At 38.6% G+C, this 21225-nt stretch overlaps 1 protein-coding gene across 4 annotated transcripts in view; it reads left to right on the forward strand.

Moving 5' to 3' along the window:
* SYNE1 (spectrin repeat containing nuclear envelope protein 1) overlaps positions 1-21225 on the forward strand; it is a 361050-nt gene that overhangs the window by 198624 nt on the left and 141201 nt on the right. The window contains exons 90-94 of one of the 4 annotated variants that reach the window (XM_068550708.1): positions 1013-1180; positions 1392-1553; positions 9474-9668; positions 11629-11802; positions 14419-14610. In XM_068550708.1, coding sequence (XP_068406809.1) covers positions 1013-1180; positions 1392-1553; positions 9474-9668; positions 11629-11802; positions 14419-14610 — 891 coding nt within the window. Of the gene's footprint in view, positions 1-1012; positions 1181-1391; positions 1554-9461; positions 9669-11628; positions 11803-14418; positions 14611-21225 lie in introns of those variants that run through there. The other 3 variants (XM_068550709.1, XM_068550710.1, XM_068550711.1) reach the window with 3 other exon arrangements.

A 21225-nucleotide genomic window follows, 5' to 3' on the forward strand; every position in this document is an offset into this window, starting at 1 on the left:
TGGTACAGACCCCCAAGACACCAGGCTCCTTCCTGCTGTTTCCTTGGTTTCCCAGGTGTCTGGGGCTTTCGTCAATACTTTTTACCAAGACATTATTGTCAATAAGGCTCAGGTTTTTGATCTTAAACAGTGCAACTGCGAAAGTAGTGAACTTTATTATAGCAATTTCCAGAATATAAACATTACGTCCCAGTTCAATTTCTATAAATATACAGATAAACAACCATAAAAACAATTAAAAACACATGAATTATGTATCTTGAGATAGTAATGCCATTATCAATGCTAATAAAATATGTAGTATTACTTATTATCCAAGAAATAAGAAAATTCAAAAGCTTCATTTTTCAGCATTCACTTTATTTCTTGTGTACTTCCAGGAATCGAATAGAAGAAAACCTCTCTATTATTTGTTTCTTAGAGTAGTTTTAACCTCCCTATTACATTTTCCCTTATTAATATTAACATATTTAAATTAATTACTGTGAATAATGAACTCACAAATATTAAAGATCTGGCTATATCTGAAAAAAGACTTTCTATAGGCTTAAATGTATTTAAATCAAGGGTTTTAAAAAATTATTCAAAACTTTGATCAACACATTAAGCAACATTTTAGGAAGTAGATCATTTAGATTCTCCTTTTTTGCTGGTTAATCAGTCTTTAAATATGTATACCACTTAAACACGTATTCCACATTGTGGACAAACCCGAACGAACTTTTTGGCCAACCCGATATTTCCATTTTACCAAATATAAAATAGGAATGAGTTTTGGCAACTTGAACTATTGGTAAATTTTTTTTTACCAATTCTAAAAAATTCTAAAGCAACTCCAGTGTGCTTTGATATGACCTTCTTGTCACAGGAGTTTACTAACTTTGCTAGTTGGTAGCCCCCGGGGATGGGTGTGAATCCTAAACCTTTCCTCCACATGACAAGCAGTACCCAGGGCATCATGACCTAAACCTTGTTTTCCTCTTGAATCCAACACCGTGCTTTGCACCCATAGGACATCGCTTATTACCAAGCCTTGTCTGCTGAGACATTGCAGACGGACGCCTCCAGGATTTCCCCCAGCACTCTGCCACCCCAGGAGCTCTGTGACCCAAGACTGGAGCCGTCTGCTACTGCTAAACTGGATGATTTACAGCGCTCTTGGGAAACCTTAAAGAATGTGGTAAGTCTTCGAAATGTGGAATTGTTTAGCCCACCAAACACTGATTACCTTAGCGACTGTCTTATGAAATAAATGCATAATGTTTACACATCCCGTATACAGTTGAACACCCTTTGTTGGGTCACAGAGGTAAAGCGGTGAGGAAAGAAATGTCGTAATCTAGAAGATAAGGGGCTGGGGAATATTTGGTAATATCCCTTTTCTTCTTTAGATCAGCGAAAAGCAGCGCACACTCTACGAAGCGTTGGAACGCCAGCAGAAGTACCAGGACTCCCTTCAGTCCGTCTCCACGAAAATGGAGGCCATCGAGATGAAACTCGGTGAAAGTCCGGAGCATGGCAGGAGTACCGAGAGCCAGATGGCCGAACACCAGGTAAGAATAGCGATGACTTCAGTTTCCTGCATGATCAAATAGGTGCACTCTTACTTATGACTGGCCGGCCAAGCACGGGTATAAGACAGCAGGCTGACACGTTTTACTGTATCACTTGTTACAGAGTAAACAAGATCCCAAGTGGTGGTGGTTTACATCACTGCTTCAGGGAGGGGTCTAAGAGGGAAAGAAGGAAATTCAGACCTTGATGTTGCTTTTTTACTTTTGTTACACAAACTGCATTTCCTTATAGTTGCCACATTATTTTTATTTTGTTTTGAACCATTGTTGTAAGAATAAAGTGTACCCCACGTCTACCTTCTCGGGGTATTGTTGTTTGAAGAAACTTAGCCAGTGTGTGCCCAGCACCTCCCCGTTATCACTGAAGAGAATAACTCTCAGACTCCAGTAGGCAAAGAAGCAGCTGAAGAATAAGGGGTTCCAACTTGTAATCTTGTGGTTTTCCCAGACTTGAATCATTTTTTAAAAGGGACACTGGACAGTGCTTCAGCTTTAGGTGAGAAACAGAGATGATTACATTAACCTAACTCAGACAGATAGTGTTAAAAATGCATCAACTTAAAATGCACGCTAAGAAAGTGCATAGCTTAAATCTGGTTACTGCTTTAGCAACATTATCGGGTGTACTCTTAATGCATAATCAGGTGTAACTGGGTCTGGGCACTGAGGCGTGCAGTCACCTAAATATTCAGTCACCGTGGTACAGGAAAACGCTGCTGCGGCCAGAACTCAGGAGCATGTGACAACCCTATCAAAGGCAGAGGAAAAGAAAGATATTTTAAAATGCAAATTAAGAGCTATAAAAGCATGATGCAATTATGTAGTTATCAAATACTGGGTAATTTATCCGCTTTAAGAGTGAAACTCTGTACTTTATCTTTCTTCTACTTAACATCTCTGTAGTTTTGGAACACAGGATAACCTTGGAATACATTGCTTGTTCGTATGTGTAGTCTAAGATAAAATTGTACTATTTTACAATAAAGGACCTTGCAGTATAACACAAAAATGAGAATATTTCATCTAGAGACAGCATGTTGAGAAACAGTGGTTTCAGGTTTTTGACACTCTTGTAACTTCTTAAGATAGAAATCAGAGTGTATAGCATCCATTTATAGGCCTTATTTTGGTAAAATGACCTTCTGTGGGTCTTTCTGCTATCCTAAAGTCACCCATAGTCCATCTGGTTTGGGGAGGGTGCAGTGAAAATATAAAGTTAAAATTAACCTTTGTTTACTTGGATTAAGACAATCACGAGGACAGTCAGGGGCTTAGGTCTCTACTACCAGGCGGTGTCCCCAGAGCACCGCAGTCCCCTCTAACTGACACTCCAGTTTTCTGACTGTCAGCAGCCGCCTCGCTGTCACCTGAAGGGGTGTCCGGATAGCTCCAGTGTGCTTCCTGGGGCTCTGTCTGCCTACCACCCTCCCCAGCTCTTCACTGTGCCTAGAGGGGCAGGAGAACTTCCATACGTTTGACTACAGCTTCTTTTAAGCAACCAAAAAGGATTTGGCATAAATTATCCAAAGGCTGGATTAAAGTGAATTTGAGTGTCACAGACTTAGATTATCAGAAGCCAACATTCCAGGAGAGGGTTTACAGAATTTGACTCTCTCTACTTTTGGGTACTTTCGGGCACTTTCCAATCACCTCTGCTTTTGTTCAAGGCTGATCATTCTTGTGTCCCAGGTGACAGACCACAGCTCCCAAAGACCCTTCAGCAGGTCCCACAGGATTTAGGAACTGTGTGAGATCCTGGTGGTCTGCCTTGACCTTCCAGAGTTCCTAATTAAAATGCAAATTAGCTCCCAATCACCAACATCACCCTGCCTCTCAGGTATTAGTATGAAAACACAAACTGAATGTAGAGGAAAAGTATTATTTTGTTCAAGGGATTTAATGGAGAAAACTCAAAATTGCACATTAAAGCTAAGTATTATGAATTAGAAATGAACCTGTGACTTTTCTTGTAATTAAGCCCAACCACATGACTTCTGTCCCATTCTAAATTGAGAGTGGTAATGCTAACAATTATAGCAGTGAGGGGATGTAGCTAATTCAATGATTACCCATCATTGGAGCTTTTAACAATTAATGCTCTAATGAGAGGGAAAGAAATATAAATAATGTATAATTTCTTGTATCATCACAAATCTAACATTTTCCATCTGACCTACTTTTGCTGTCTGTACCTAAATTCTATGAATTCTGGAACAGCCCTGCCCACATGGAAGGCTCACGGTATCACAATATCTAAATTGGTTCTTGGCTTCTGCAATGATACTTTAAAAATTTCAAGCAATACGATAGAATTACTCTTTCTAAATTCCAGTGGAATGTGCGTGAGAAAGTCCAGTCTGCTTTTAGTATTTTCTAAAAATTAATAAAAAATACTTGAATTGCTAATTTTTTCCCAACACTCTCTTGGAAGTACTAATGTTTCTTTAGAGAGCTACTCTAATTCCTACATTTTTCCTCCAAACACTTGTCTAAATCTGCTGAATTTGCGTGGAGGGCTGCGCCTTTCCTGTTACCCTCTTTAAATTGAACAATAAGTTTAATTTTAAGACATCAATGCAGTTCATAAGCCGACTTGTGGCTGTTGTTCTGGGTGGTGAGCCCTCTGATTGGGACCTTCATTATCACGGGCAGCTAATGCTTCCTGGGCTTGCCTTGTCTTTGCCACACCAACTCAGTGATGGTTAGTAGGCAGAGCTCTGAGGTTATTTCGGTTCTGTTTCTTTAATATAAATAACAGCTCAAAGTTTGAGATGAACTCTGATGTAGATAGTTCTGAAAGTCACAGTGAAATTCACTTTCACCTTTGGTGTTGAACCAGACATGAGCTCCATGTTCTCCCCAGAGTGAGTCATTTTAGAAAAGCTCAAGGAACTTCTCTAAACCACAAACTGGTCGTACACATGCCCTCCTTGTAAACACAAGTCAGAAACGCAAAGAGGAACAACATTTCATCTCCTCTCCTTAGTTTTGAGTCAGATGTTGGAGGGAAGCATCTGGCCACCAGCTGAGACAGTTATTGGGCAAAGACATATTTAACTGCTGGATCTTTTTGTTTTTTTAGATGGAAGTGAAATTCGCATCCCATGAAATTAACCATTTTAAAGTGTACAGTTCAGTGGCTTTTAGTACTTTCACAATGTCATACAATCACCCTCCCAATCTGGTTTCAAAACATTTACATCACTGCAAAAGAAAACCCCATCCCCCAGTAAGTTTGGCTGCTGGATCTTGAAGTTAAAAACTATAGCAACCTTCCAAAAATATCCACTCTCCCCTGAGAGTAAACTGAAGCATGAATAGCGAGGCTTGACTCTAACGGAATGGAAACTAACAGTTCTAGGATTCCTAATTCCATCATCACTTACTGCAGAACATTCAGAGAGCTGTTTTAGACATTGTGAGTCTGAAATGGAAGTTGTTCACTTCACTTTATGCCTGGTTGGTCAAATCCACTGAGATTAAATGAATGAGGAAGCTTTCCCCCCCCCCCCCCCCCGGTTGCTTCATGATTAAGATAACTGTTTTGTCTATTATGAATTAGAATGAATTCAGCTAGATGTGTTGAGCACCTACTATGTGCACAGCTGAAATAGACACTTCTATTCTTTAACATATGATTTAGGGGTAGATGAATTACCAACACATTATAGAAAACCTAGCAATGTGATTATGGGTTACAGTGGTGCGAAGATCAGAGGAGACTCTAACAGGTCTTTTGGGAGACATGGATTTTGAAAATTTGGAATGGTAACAGGAGTGGATGGGAGACACTATAAATGTAAATGTGTGAGGAAAGGCACAGAGGAGAGAATGAGAATGAACGTGGTGTGAAGCAGTGAGGGGCTCTTCTTGCTTGTACAGAGAATCAGTGCAAAAAAAGATATAATAAGGTCAGTCTAGTTATGGAGAAGCCCTCAAAACAGACCACATAATATGAATTTTATATTTTTGGCAATCAAGTACCAAAAATGATTATAAAGTAGGAGAAAATACTTTACTGGACAAAAAGCATTTTGAATGTATAACAAACAATAATGGTCTGTAAATTTATTACAATTACATTAAAATATCCCAGCAAGTTCTTTGGTGGAGATTGATAAGATAATTCTAAAACATATTGCAAATGTACTAAAAAACATATATTGAAAATGGAAAGAGTCAAGAATAGCCAAGACAACCTTGAAGAAGATGAATAAAATTGAAGGATATGTGTCCTTTCAGAGAGTGAGACTTATAAAGCTATAGCAATTATGAGACTGTGGTATTGGCACAGACACCAAATGGGTCAGTGGTACAGAATGGGAAGCCAGAAGCACCGTCCCACCTACACGGACACTTGGCTTATGTCAAAAACTGTACTGCACAACAGTGAATGAAAAATCATCTTTTCACTAAATAATACAGGGTCAATAAGAAGAAAAAAAAAAAGAATTCTGACCCCTACTTACACCGGACACGGTAATTAAGTTTAGGTGGATTGTAGATCTAAATGTGAAGATTAAAAAAAAAAAAAAATGTTTTGAAACAGTGCTTCTCAAAGTATCTGTAGTGTATAACCTTTTTTTTTAATTTTTAAATTTCTAACTCAACATTTTAGTAAAATAAAATAAAATACTGGTTGGATATCGTGTCAACGTCAAGTTGCTATAAAATTTCTTAATGTTTACTTGCAATATCTTTCTCTTGTCATGAACTAGAGACAAACCAGTTCATGACGCCATTGAATGGACCACACTTTGAATAGCATTCTTCTAGAAGGTAACATGTGAGAGTATATTCATGACATTAGGGTAGGCAAAGATCTCTTAAATAGGATAGCAAAGGCCCTAACTTTTCCAATGAAGCAAAATACTGATATATTAGACTACAATAAAATGAAGAACTTCTGTTTATCAAAAGACATCATTAAGGAAGCTTTTACCCATTAAGGGACAGAAAAGTCACAAAATGGGAGCAGATATTTGCAATACACAGAACTAAAAGAAACACAGGCACTCCTATCCTGAATATGTACACAACTCCATGCATCAATAAGAAAAGGAAAGACTCCAATAGAAAATGGGCTAAAGTTTTTTAGCAGGCGGTCACAAAAGACGATCTCCAGGTGGCCAAAAAGCATAGGGAAAAGTGCTCAGTCTAATTAACCATCAGGGAAATGCAAATTAAAGCTGCAATGAGATACCACTATGAACCCACTAGAAAGGCTTAAATGGACAAGACCCACAAACCAGGTGACAGTGGAATACAATGCAGCGATAAAAAGGGTCAGCTCTTTTTACGTGCAACAGTCACAGTCTTGGAGGGAGTGAAAGAAGCCAGACACAGAACAGTACATCAGGAATGATTCCATTTCTGTAGAGCTCAAAAACAGGCAGCAGTGATCTATGACATTTGCAAGCCAGCACCATGGTGATCTCTGGAAATGAAGGGATGCGGTCCAGGGGGCTTGTGGAGTCCTGGGAATGTTCTGTTTCTCGATCTCGGTGTCAGGAGCCACAGGTATGTGCGGTTTGTGCAAATTCATAGAACTGTACACTTAGAGTCTGCACTTTTCTAGATGTATATAATAATTTCAATATAATAGTTTACTTAAACAGCAGTTGGACAGGATGACAACTGATATTAGGGAAAGAAGAGGGTTTTTGTTGCTTTGTTTTTTATATCTATCGAGAGCCCACTCTGAGGAGGCACTGGGCTTACAGCGAAGTCTACAGTCCTATGGGATAGGTGGGAATTATGCAAGTAGGGGTATATTGGAAACTGTGAAATATTGGCAACTATAAAAGCAATGATTCTTTACTTGGAGTCATGATTGCCCCTCCTGTAGGGGTAGGGCCTGTTTTTCTAACATGTCATTCAAATCCCAAAAAAGAATTTCTCCTGTCAAGAGTCCAGCTAAAGAGCAACTCATAAAATACAAAAAATGAGAAATACCAACAGTGTATAATTGTGATAGCTGTTAAACAGGAAATAGGGTGCTGTTAAAAGAGAACAATAGAGATTTTTTTTTAGAGTCAGTGGTCAGGAAAGGCCTCTCTGAAGATGTGACAATTAACCTAAGGCTCCAAGAATGAAGAGAAACATCTCACAGAGAGGAAGAAGAGCATTCCAGAGCTTGAGGGAACACCATGTGCAAAGGCCCTGAGGCAGAAAGTGCTGAGGGTCCTGGAGTAACTGAAGAAGGCTGGAATGTAGTAAGCCAGAAGGGAGTGTGGTACAAGGGGCAGGCGGGGGTGAGACCGCACTAGTGCAGTAAGGAGTTTGGCTTTTATTTTACAGGCAAGAAGCCACTAAGTATTTTAAAGCAGGGAAATGAGAGGATCTGGTTTACCTTTTTAAAAGGTCACTCTAATTACTCTGTGAAGAGGGGTTTGGAGAGACAAGAGTGTAAACTGGTACTCCACCCAGTAGACCGTGAGAGCAATTCAGATAAGGAGCTGGCGTGACTTAGGTGGGAGCAGAGGAGACATAGAAGATACGTTTTGGAGGTGAAAGCAGTTGGATTTGCTGGTGGATATGGTGACAGAAGGTGTGAATGACTCCTAGGTCTCGAGCTTAAGCAATGAGAAGGGTGTTACCTTTTACTGAGATGGGGACAACAGAGGAAGAAACAGGCTTTTACATGATAAGATGGAGATACCCATGAAATATGTAAGTTGAACATACAAGCCTGAAACTTAGGACAGATATCTGGGTTAGAGATATACCTTTGTAAGTGTCAGGGAGGCAGAAAATTTCCTCTACTCTTCTAGGTTCTTCTGGCTGGTCTAAGAATTTAATTGACATGAGACAGATTAACCAGAGAAAATCAAATAAAAGTTTAATAACATGTATACGTGGGAGAGACCCAGGAAAACTGAATAACTTGCCAAAATGGTTGAAACTCTCGCCTTAAATACTATCTTCAGCTAAAGACAAAGGAGGATGTTGGGGGTAGTGGTTTGAGACTTAAAAGAGGTGGAAGGCAACTCACATAAAGATGGAAAAGCAAATGTTTGGTAAACAAATATTAATTGGGCCATTCAGAGATAGTGGGACACAGAGTGTACTCTGATCTCTTAAGAGTTTCCCTCACCACACCCAGCCCTATTCTTTGCAGATATCTCGATGATAGCTCTATTCCTGTAATAGGTCCCCTTTCTAGATTCTTTAGGTAGTTAGAGGGAAGGTCAGAGTTTTTCCCTGATTCTTTTGGACCTTGATTGTTTTCAGCTCAAAATAATCTGCATGCCAGAGACATTTTGGGGTGGCAAGTTTTATTCTCCTACTAAGTGTTCCACATTAGGAAGGGTTTAAAGCCTTGGCAGTGGACATCGCCTGGGAGAGCTTGTGAAGAGAGAAAAGGGGCCTGGAAATTAGCCCTGAGAAACTTCAAATTTTAGAGTTGGGGAGAGGAGAAAAATAAGGAGAGGGTAACAGCATAGAAACAGGTGACAAATTTTTCCTGTCTTGTATAATGTGAGTTTGTGATTAAAACGCAGTGCTGTTTCAGACTCAGGGAAGTTTAGAGTGGGAAGAATCGTGTTGAGGAAGAAAGTGATGAATTTTATTTTCAACATAGAATTGTAGACTCAAACATAATTGAGCATACCCCCGTCGGATTACAGATGTGCCCGTTGAAAACCAGAAAGATTAATTAACCAGTTCAAATTCATTTAAGTTACCAATACAAATGGTCTTAAAATCAGAAATTTCCTGACATTCAGTCTGGTACTGTCATTTAGAAACTTAGGTCAGTAGGTCCCGCGTTTGTTGGTTAAACGACTTCCAAGTGAAGCGTCTTCACTAATATCAAACCACATGGGACTCAGCTGGTGCCACGATTCCTCGGTGCAAAAAAATACATACACGAGTATGATTCCACAGTCTTCCCCACAGGCACTGATGGATGAGATTCTCATGCTTCAAGAGGAGATCAGTGAGCTGCAGTCAGCCCTCGCGGAGGAGCTGGTGTCTGACTCCCCAGAGTCCGACCCTGCGGAGCAGCTGCCCTTGCAGTCCACGCTCACTGTCTTAGCAGAGCGAATGTCCACCATCAAGATGAAGGCATCAGGGAAACGACAGCTTTTGGAGGTAACAAGCCACTCTGAAGGTGCCCCTCAGATCCAGATTAACTCTCTGGGTTGTGTTGACAAGTACGTTGGGCTACGTACGTGATCGACATGTTTATTGTTTCCCGCTCAGAAGAAGCTGGTATTGTGTGTCCAAGATGGCCTCGTGAATAGAGCCCTGAGTCAGTGTGGAGCCATGAATGTGTCTTTTCACCCCTTTCTGAGTCATTTCAAGCATGCAAAACTGAGACTGTGGAAAGCTGATACTTGGTAGACATGAGTCTTGTGAGGAATAATTATAGGAGGTTTGCATACTAGTTTGCTATGTTTAAAGAAGAGCATTTTTATGAATAGTATTACCAGTACTGTGAAGAATAAATCCTTAGTCACTGTTAGCCAATTCAAGCACGTTAATTCATGAAAATATTCTTGCAGTTCTGGTTCTCATGTTACTTAACTTTAATATTATTTAATAGAGAGAGAAATTTTAGTCACGGTAGCAGATGTGTTAAAAATAAGTTATTTTCCTTTTTTGTTGTTGTTTTTCTCTTATCATTCCTGGCCCTAAACGTATACGATGTTCATATTGTTGATCCTATAATTTAAAGTGTCTGTGTCCTTGAATCTCTAGGGTCTAGCAGCTTCTCTGGCAAATAATTATTTATTATATACACTTATTTTATTTAGCTGCTGATTATACCATAATTCAATTAACTGTCCCCCTATTTTTGGGTATGTAGGCTGTTTCTAGTTTTACCTGTTATAAAATTAGTCAGACTAGGTATTCATATATTTTCTGGTTTTGGAGAAATTTTAAATCAACGTGTCTGCTCTATTTAATCTCTCTTTTAAACAGTTTAATAAAAATTTTAATTAAAAACATAATAGATTATTAATAAAATAATTTTTAAAGTAAAGTACTTAGAGTATCTTAAGGATTAACTTCTTAATTCATTAATACTGTCCCCAGTCACTCTATGAAACCCTTGTGGAATTCTGAAATAAAGTGATTGGCCTGGATTTTTTTAAAAATATGAATTATTTGCCATCATTAAAACATCCTCAGAGATCTGACCAAAATTTTTGAATTTTTGCCTTTGCTCAAGAAACTAATAACACTGGACCACCCTTTCCTGTAGGGGATCAGTTGCCTGAAACTACATGGTGCTGCCCTTTTAGGTGGACCAGATATGTTCTTCAGTTTTCCATAGACCCCACTACTTCCTACAGTTTCCCGGACATTGAAGCCAAGTTACCTACTGTCTTATGCCATTGGTTTGTTCTAATCCTTGACCAGTTTCTATCATTCATATCATCTGCCTTGTCCTGTAGATGTATTATTTAAGAACGTTTAACTCTAGGCACATGTTAGAATCATTGTAGGAGTTTTTAGGGACTTCCCTGGTGGCGCAGCAGTTAAGAATCCACCTGCCAATGCAGGGGACACGGGTTCGATCCCTTGTCCGGGAAGATCCCACATGCCGCAGAGCAACTAAGCCTGTGCGCTGCAACTACTGAGCCTGAGCTCTAGAGCCCATGAGCCACAACTACTGAGCCCACGTGCCACAACTGCTGAAGCCCGCGTGCCTAGAGCCCATGCTCCACAACAAAGAGGAACCACCGCAATGAGAAGCCCGCGCACCACAACGAAGAGTAGCCCCCGCTCGCGGCAACTAGAGAAAGCCCGCGTGCAACAACGTGGACCCAGTGCAGCCAAAAATATAAATTAATTAATTAATTTTTTTAAATAAAGAGTAATTGTAGGAGTTTTTATAAAATACTAATCTTGAGGCTCACCTCCCCAAATTCTCATTTACTAGTCTGTGATGTGGCCTAAACATGGGTTTTTTTTTTTTTTTTTTTTTTAAGTTTCACAGGTGATTCTGATGTGCACTCAGGCCTGAGAACCATTGCTCTACTGTGTTGAATCCTAATGATTTTACCTTAGAGTGATTTAGGTTCCATTCTGCTTAATTCATTAGGAGAAGTTAAATGATCAGCTGGAGGAACAGAGACAGGAACAGGCCCTGCAGAGGTATCGCTGTGAAGCCGATGAGCTGGACCATTGGCTCTTGAGCACTAAGGCCACTCTGGACATTGCACTGGGGTCACCCAAGGAGCCCATGGACATGGAGGCCCAGCTGGTGGACTGCCAGGTACAAAAATGTTCTTGAAGGAATATGCCAACATCACAAGGCACATTTTTTAACTACAGAAAACATAATGGTAACAAAACTTGGTATGGTTGTATGATTTTTCACAACCCATATACTTTATATACTTAGAGAGTAGAAAAACAATACCTTATAAAAGCTTAAATGAAATCCAGGCTTGGACTTAGTCTTTTGAAAAATTTTACCAAGAGCATCTACTCTTTAGAACATTTTCAGCTTCCTGAAGGACCATTCTTAAAGACTATAGATGCCAAAACACTTATGGTATCTATTTTGGTGGCTAATAAGGAATATAAGTACCCAACGAGAGGAATTAGTATCAGTGAATCGGACTGTGGATAAACACAACAGGAGATGTCTGTAGGTGGCCTGTTGCAATTTTGGTTCTAATTCAGAAATATTATGTGGAAAACTTGGCAAAATTGTTAGTTATAGGCAGACAGATTGAACATGGGAAGGTTGTCTTCTGGAGGAGAGAATTTCCTTCCTCGATGTGAGGTCTCTAGAAATTAAGGTAAGGGGTAATGGCATCAAGGTTTTTATTGTAAGATTATTTTCTTGCCTCTTTATTATGGAAACTTTCAAGCACACATATAAACATAGAGAATAGATGATAAACTCCCATGTACCAGTCACAGAATTTCAAAGACTATCAGCATAGTAGACTTTACACATGGGTGAAGTATGTTTTAAAAGTGCTATCATTTAACTAACTAGCAAGTCTCTAGAAAACCCGGCCTAATCTGCAAGGTTAAATATCCATATGCACAACTTCATATTTCTCCCATTTGGAATCAGAGGAAATATGCACAAGCCATTAATTATGAATGCCACTTCTTTTCTTAATACTTTGTATGTCATTCTGGTCATCCCTTTTATGATTTGAGATTTTTTTGTCATATTAATTATTATAATTTGGATTTTTAAATTCTTTGGACAAATTCTTATTTATGTGTATTCGAAGCATCTCTGCCTTGATGGTGGAGAGTAGAGAGCCATGTGCAAGTGTTTTTTATTCTTTCTATCATTTTTCTGAAGTTCCTTTTCTGAAGAGACATGTATTTTTAGCATTCCCTTCTAGCACTTGAAATTACCCATGCACTAGCATTTCAAAATTATGTTTCGTCATTACTCCCATCTCTCCCTTTTGGATGTCTCTATTTTTATAGTTATGCATAAAGTCCGTGGTTGAGATAATATATTTCAGGACTTTTGCAAAGTATTGAAATGGTGTTTTTTAAAACTCGAAGCATGTGGAATCACACAGGTACACAACAGTTCCTCAGTCAATTCATTCAAGCCTTTAAGCCAGTTGTATAATTATAAGTGTGGCTATCACATGGAATTAGGGCCCCATTATGACTTTCGGGGCCCTAGGTACTTTGCTTCCATGGGCCTCTTCCTCTATAAAAATACTAAAAGTTATATTTGATCTTACAGTTGCTTTGGTACAGAGACTAATATAACCTGGGGTGGTATCATTATATATTAATTGTTATTATCTTCATTTTTTTCTTCTGATTTTAAAAGAACCTAAAATTAAGACATTTTCTGGTGTCCCCAGAAGTGTTATGGCTCTCAGCACTGTGTCAGCTGTGCCTAATGGAAAAGACAGTCCTGCACAGAATGATATTAGCTCCACAAAAGTAATCCTCAGGAAATCATCCTTTAAGCCCCACTTCATGAAATATTTCACTTTCCCACTTAGTTCTAGGTTTTAAGATCATACTTTTAGTCCTAGAAGTTGATGGTAGTAATTCTGATTTTGTACAGGGAAATAAAATATCTTTTCTTATTAATGTATAATTGAGTATAAATTAGAAAGTGCATTTCAAAGAGTTCAGAGTTAAGGAATATAAAAACAGAACAGTTTTTGTAGAAAATAATATGGTTATTTGTTTTGCTTGATTTTTTTTAGTTGTTTTTCTTTTTTGGTTTTTGTTTTAAATAGTACTTTGGAAGAGGGGAGACTATTTTCGCTTCTTTTCTGGATTTAGCCTCCATTTTAGAAGAAAACCTTGCAGCACTAGAGAGTTGCCACAGAAAGTGAAACTAAAATTCTTAGGAAAACTTTCAGAAATGTGAGGTTAAAAATACGTTATATAAAAGACAAAAATAATAAAAATCAAGTAAAAAAAGCATCAATCTGGGAAAAAAGTCAACCCAAAGAAAAATGTTTTGAAAGAGAGAGTCCTCTTTAAATTGACACAAAAGGGGCTCATCATGTGATGTCTTTACTATTATTAGCAACAAGCATAACAGTCTAACACTAAAATAGTATAATAATCATAGTAATGGGATAACACTAAGAAATGGTCTTTTCTACTTATCTGTTGGCTACATAAAATGTGCTTTCCATATGTTTTTCATTATATAATATCTAATCTTAAATAAGAGAAAAATTAGGAAGCTCAAAGAAGTTTTAAAATCTACGTACCACTCTTGAAGGTTGTAAGAAAACTAGGTAAAAAAAAAAAAAAACCTGGAGGCATGATCTTTTGGTGAAAGACTAGTAAAGTGTTGGGTTTTGCTGTGAGACACGGTCTTTGCAGAGACTGGCAGGGTTTGTGAATTTCAGCCTTATTTCTGTTGTTCCAGAACATGCTGGTGGAAATAGAACAGAAGGTGGTGGCCTTATCGGAGCTCTCAGTCCACAGTGAAAACCTGCTGCTGGAGGGCAAGGCTCACACAAAGGACGAGGCGGAGCAGCTGTCGGTGAAGCTGAGGACCCTCAAGGGGAGCCTCCTGGAGCTGCAGAGAGCGCTGCACGACAAGCAGCTCCACATCCAGGTGAGGCTGCAGCCGTGGACGCTGCATCTCTGCACGTGGCTGGTCTGGCCTCTGAGCACGGGACACATAAAGGGGACAGCTGGGGAATGATACGTACTTATGTACATACCTGCTTTGCACAGTCTGGCATAGGTTTTCAAATAGGTTTTGTAAGAACGATTTGAATGCAGACACCTGAAAATTGCAGCATAGGAAAAGAAAAGAAAATGAAAATAATTACCAAAATCTATCAAGTACATCATTTTAAAAAATATTTAAACATAGGTCATGGATTAAGATATCCTATGACACTCTTATATTTCTCCCTTATTTCTCCTATATTCTACTTTTCAGATAGACTCTTTTATTTAGCACCCACAACTTCAGACTTGTCATATATTCCAGGTGAATTGAACCTTTTTACTATTGTGTAATGACCTTAACGTTCCCTAATAGTGATTTTTGTTTTAGACGACTAGAGCTATTTTTGGGTAATATTTGCCTCGCATGTCTTTTAATTTTCCTTTGATTTCACCCTTTCTGGGTCCTTATATTTTAGATTTGTTTCTTATAAAGAACATTTAGCTATATTTTGTTGGTTTTAAACATATGTAGTCAGAAAACCTCTGACTTTTGAAGGGCAGGTTTAGTCCATTTAAATTTATTGTGATTATTGATATGTTTGAACTTTTATTCTTATTTTTTGTTTTCCGTTTTTGTCCTGTTCTTTCTATTCTTCCTTCTCCTTTTCAACCTTTGTTTATAAGTGGTTGAATGCTTTTCTTTGTTTTTTTCCTCTACTTTTTAATCATGCATACCTAATAAATTCTAAGTTAATATCTTAATCTGCTTCCAGATCAATACAAGAAACTTAGAACACATTCACTCAGATTTCTTCCCATGCACCTTGTATACTATTATTGTCTAATATTTTGATTTTGTTCTTTTTTAATCTATACAAATTAGAATTATTATTATTATTATCTTACACAAAAATTAAGCAACTGTGCGGGAATTCTCTAGTGGTCCAGTAGTTAGGACTCCGTGCTTTCACTGCTGAGTGCCTGGGTTCAATCCCTGGTCAGGAAACTAAGATCCTGTGAGCCGTGCAGTGTGGCCAAAATAAAAAAAAAAAAAAAAAAAAAACTAAGCAAAAGTTTATTGAGAAACTACTATGTGCCAGCCACTGTTCTATGTGATAGAGTGAAAGAGCATGGGCAACATCTATCTGTATCTGTATATCTATATATTCCATCTTCAAGGGATTATGTTTGGGAGAGACAGATAGTAATATAAAATTAAGGTACATTATTATATGCTAAGTTAGAAGATGATAAGAGCTATAGGTGAAATACCCATAAGGCAGGTAGATAAAGGCAAGGCTGGGTGGATTTGCAGTTTTAAACAGGGTGGCCAAGGAAGCCTTCCAATAATAATGGGATAACACTAAGGAACGGTCTTTGGTTACGTTACGTTTGAAGGAGTGAGCCATGTGGACATGGGAGGATAGAGTTCCAGGCTCAGGGGGAAGCAAGGGCAAAGGCTCCCAGGTGGGCTCCTACCTGCTCTGTTCAATATGCCCAACGGCTGGAGTGGAGTGAGCAAGACGAGAGAGGTCAGACAGGTAACAGGGGCCCAGGGTGCAAAGGACCTTGTAGGCATCATATGAGCTTTGGCTTTTTATGCTGGGGGAATTGAGAAGCCATTGGAGTGTCGGGGGACAAAGGAGTGACAAGATCAAATTATAACTGCTGTAGGGGACCAGGGTGGAAGCTGAGAGACCAGTTAGGAGGTTAGAAGCGATGAGGACTTATTAGATTGTGGATAACTCTGAGGAACAGAACTGGGGGAAGGAGGGCTAGTTGGGTCAGTGGTTTCATTAGGGACAGGTTAGGTTTGAGATGCGTCCTCGACGTTAAGCAGCGGTTGGAATTCAAGAGACAGACCTAGACCGAATCATCGGCCTCTAGATGGTCCTCAAAGGCTTGAGGCTCCATGAGTTCACCAAGGGTGTGAGGAGAGATAAAGAGCACCAAGTGCTGGGATACTCCAGTGTGAAAAGTTTGGAAAATGTGGAGGAGCCCATCAAAAAGAGTAAAAAGGAAACACCAACGACGTGGGAAGAAAACTGAGATTTGGGTTCCTGGGAGACGCTTGAGGGTAAGTGAGTTAAAATGAGGACTGAGAACTGACCACTGGATTTAGCAACGTGCAGGTCTTCTGTGACCCCAACCACAGCTTTTTCAGTGAAACAGTGGAGGCAAAAAACCCTCTGAAATGAAAGTGAGAATGGAGAAGGGAGTTGGAGAGGAAGCGTGCAGGAAACTCAGGAGTTTCACTATAAAGAGGAACAGAGGAATGGAATAAACTATAAGAAGTAAGTTAGGAGAAATTTGTTCCATTTTAAGATCAAAGAATAATGACATGTTTACAGGGAGATGGAAACAACTCAGTAGAGGGAAAATTGATAAAAAAGAAGTGAGATTGCCACAACAGTCTTCTTGTTAGAAGGGAGAAGATGGGATCAAAGGGGAGGGAGTGGTCTTGGAACCAGTATCAGGAGGGAGGGAAACATCTGTATTTGAGTACAGTTGCTGGCAGGGGATATGGCACAAATATCGTAGTGGGAGCTTAATGAACATTCACTGCGATTGCTTCTGCTTTCTCAGTGTAATAAATTTTTTTGGACTAAACTACGTATTTTCAGTTCTTTGCTAATCATATGATTATATGATCTGGAACATCAAGCCTAGTCAACAGAAAACTATTAGAAGCAATGGAAGAATTTAGTAAGAAGACTGGCTTATTAAAAAGATGAAATAGAGAATCCATAACTTTCCTGTATAAATAAAAAGTTAGTGAAATAATATACAATAATTTTCCATCTATAACATGAACAAAATGTAAAGTATTTGAAATCTCAACATTTTAAAACCCGAGTGATACCAAAAAAAAACTGAAAAAATAGAGAGAAACTTTATTTTTAGATAGGAATACAGTATCTTAAAGATGTCAAATTTTCCTCTACTAAAACATAAATTTAAGTTATTCACAACTAAAATACTAACTGTATATTTTTGAAATGTGACAAAATGATACCAGGTTTACCTGGAATAAAATAAACCTGAAAAAAACTGTAAAATTCTGACAGTAAAGAGTTATGAGGGGTTAATTATTCTTGTATATTAAAATACCATATTACAATAATTAGTATTGGCACAATAAATGGATGAACAAAAAATTAGAATAAATATTCCCAAAAGAGATTGCAGTATACAAGGGCATTAGATAAATGTTTAAGGTGGCATTTCAAGTCACTGTTTAAAATATGATTCACTGTGTAAATAATAAAAAAGTAATAGGGGACTTCCCTGGTGGCACAGTGTTTAAGAAACCAACTGCCAATGCAGGGAACACGGGTTCAAGCCCTGGCCTGGGAAGATCCCACATGCCGCAGAGCAGTTAAGCCCGTGCGCCGCAACTAATGAAGCCCGTGCGCCTAGAGCCCGTGCTCCGCAACAAGAGAAGCCACTGCAATGAGAAGCCCGCACACCGCAACGAAGAGTAGCCCCCGCTCGCCACAACTAGAGAAAGGCCGCGTGCAGCAACGAAGACCCAACACAGCCAAAAATAAATAAATAAATAAATAAAATTAAAATGAATAAATAAATAAAGTAATAGGCAAACCACTTGAAATATGATAAACTAGATTCCCTATCCTACTCTTTACAGAAAAAAGTGCATCACAGGTGGATCAAAGATTTAATGTAAAAACTAAATCTAAAACGTTCTGGATGTATGGGTATTTAAAAAAAAAAAAAATCTTAGGATGGGAAGGACCTTTGCCAGTATGCCCAAAACCCAGAATTTTAGTTTCTTTAAAATTACTACATAGAAATGAGAAAGTTCTGTATGACCAAGAAAATATTAACCAAATTAAATGACATGGACAAATATGGAAGAAACTATGCAATTCACATGACCAGGAATTAATTCCCTTAATTTCCAGAAGTCTTACTGTAAATCAATAAAAAAATAAGAAAAGGTTACCTAATAGAAATATAGACAAAAAATACGAAGAGGTGATTCAAAGGAAAAGAAATACAAATGGCCGATGAACATATGAAAAAATATTTGAACTCACTATTAGATAAATAAATGCCAATAAAGACAAAATGCAACTGTTCACGTTAAATTCACATACTTTAAAATGCACACGCAATCTGACTTTATGAATTAAAGCAAAAAGTAAAATGTTAAAAGTATTAAAGTTGAGCAAAACTAGAAGGATTTTCTAACTGGGAGAGTATACCACAGTTCACTTAGTTTTATAAAAGATACTGTCAATCTAACGCATAATGCTTTTTTTTTTTCCCCTCATTTTTCCCCCATTGTTGGTGTGTGAATGAACTTTAAGAAACCAAAACAAAGGGAAGGACTTCAAGGTTTCACCTCTGGGATAGTTATCATTTATCAATCTCCAGTTGTGCCCTATGCCTAGAGGCAGGTAGGAAGGGAAGGGCCAGCCTAATACACAGGCACATCTAGAGGTTAGAGAGGGGAAGGGGTGCTGGCACAGTTGCAAGGCCTCAGGGCCTGGGAAGGGAATATAAATGAGTGAAGCTGACCCAGTCAGGACCTAGGCAAGCTGGTCGCCTGTCAAAGAACCAGTTGTTACTCAGCTCCAGAATTTACAGGAAGCATTGCTAGATCTTCCAGAGAAAGCATATTTATACCTAAAATTTTCCAATTTTAAAACATTGACATTTTATTCTAAAATTTTAAAATAATTTGTGTGCCAAACAGAGCATATCCAGAAGCCAGGCTTGGTTCTCGAGCTGTCACTTTGGAACTGCTGCTCTGAAGTCTCCCCAGCCTGGCGCCACCAGTTACTGAGTAGGTGACTCTGGGGCAAGATTCTTGAACTTCCCAAAATTTGTCTCACTGATGTTTTCTGATCTGTAAAATAGGGATCATAGTAGTGTTTAACTTTTTTTAAAAAATGCTGAGGATTTTCATGCAAGTAGCACTTAACAGGAAGTGCTCCAGTCTCAGTATAATAATAACAGCAACTGTTTGCAGACCACATTCTTTGGGAGGAAAAACTCCTGACATGCTCCAAGGCCTGGTCTGAGACTGGTAGGGCTGGTGCCCACACCCAGCAGATCCTGCCCGCCCATGGCCACAGGGATTCTTCACATTGACTAAAGTTCTGACTGCCCGCAAGTGTAAGCTTCCCTGGGGATACTGCTGTGTGAAGTGTAAATACAGAAAAATGTGGCAGTGTTTGCACTGAAATTGGTCGTTGTTTGTTTTAAAGTATCTATAAATACCATCATCTTTTCGTCTTATGAGTTCCCAGGATATAAAATATTGATTTTCTAAATACAATCAGAGCTGTTGAGGAGATTATTTTTCCAACTGCAGGAATAAAAAGAGTCCTGTTTACATTATTATTGCCGGGAAAAGGATTATTTACCCGCGTGTAAAGAATTCGGAGTTGATCTAAAATTAACTAACGTTAACTGGGGGGAAAAAAACTTCCATTGAATGTGGACGTCAGTGAAGTTGGGTTTGCATAATTCAGGAGAGCTGGAATACCTTCCTAAATCATGTGTGACCATAAGCACATAATTCCTCAGTGCTAGTTATCTGTGAAATGGTCATATGTCTTATGGCCATTCTTTTTAACTAATTGGACTTCTAGGCATATCAGTGAATAATCCATTTAGCTCTTCCCACCCCACCCCAAAATAGTTTCCTTCTCTATATGACACAGGCATATAATAACATCTCTTGAGTTACATGATGTCTTTCTTTGTAATAAGTTTAAATCATTTTCACACATTATCATTCATCTAAGGAACAGAGTTCACCCTATATAAATAATGAAATGCTTTATAAATAAGTGTTTTATTTAATGTTTAGCATTCTCTAATCCTCACTAATGTTCCAAGGAATGTTCCTGGCAAAAATGGTTACTCTTCTAGTATTTCCAAAATAAACAGCTCACATAGCCCCACCCAGGCGGGACCATGTAATCCACCTTATTTCCTATTCCCTAGATAGGTCAGAAAACTGTTATCAGACCTCAGATACTGTAATTACCATTGTTTTATTCCTTCTGTCAATGCCTTCGTATCCCAAGGGGAAAGGAAAAGAAATTCGAACAGATTCTTAATCATTTTTTGCTTCCTGTGGTCCAAGACTGATGTTTCAAAATGATGAAATCAGCCAGAGAAAAATTGGCTAACTGAAAAACCAAACCTGACCACAGAGAAAATGCATACTAGGCATCTGTTTTTGATGCTGCATAATCTCCTTTTTTCTAAAGCTGTGGATTCAATTAATCAAATATGAGTCCCCTTCTTAGATTTTGTCTTAGAATCTGAGATGTGTCTGTGCATGTAAAAGTGGTTAAGTTGTCCTTAAGACCTAAGATTTCAATTGTTATTTTTCCAAGTACAATTGGCATTTTTCCCCAGTGTGAGGAATTTGAAATCAGAGCTCTCAGTCGGACTATAGTTACCTTCAGAGAAGGGTGAGCTGGTGCCCTGAGGAGTTTCCACGGGAGTCTTCAGGCTGGGTTCTGAAAACAAACCTTTACTGAAGGGCAAAGCATAGAGGAAGTGGCTG

The sequence above is a fragment of the Eschrichtius robustus genome, chromosome 9 (assembly GCF_028021215.1).
Source record: "Eschrichtius robustus isolate mEscRob2 chromosome 9, mEscRob2.pri, whole genome shotgun sequence".
NCBI lineage: Eukaryota > Metazoa > Chordata > Mammalia > Artiodactyla > Eschrichtiidae > Eschrichtius > Eschrichtius robustus.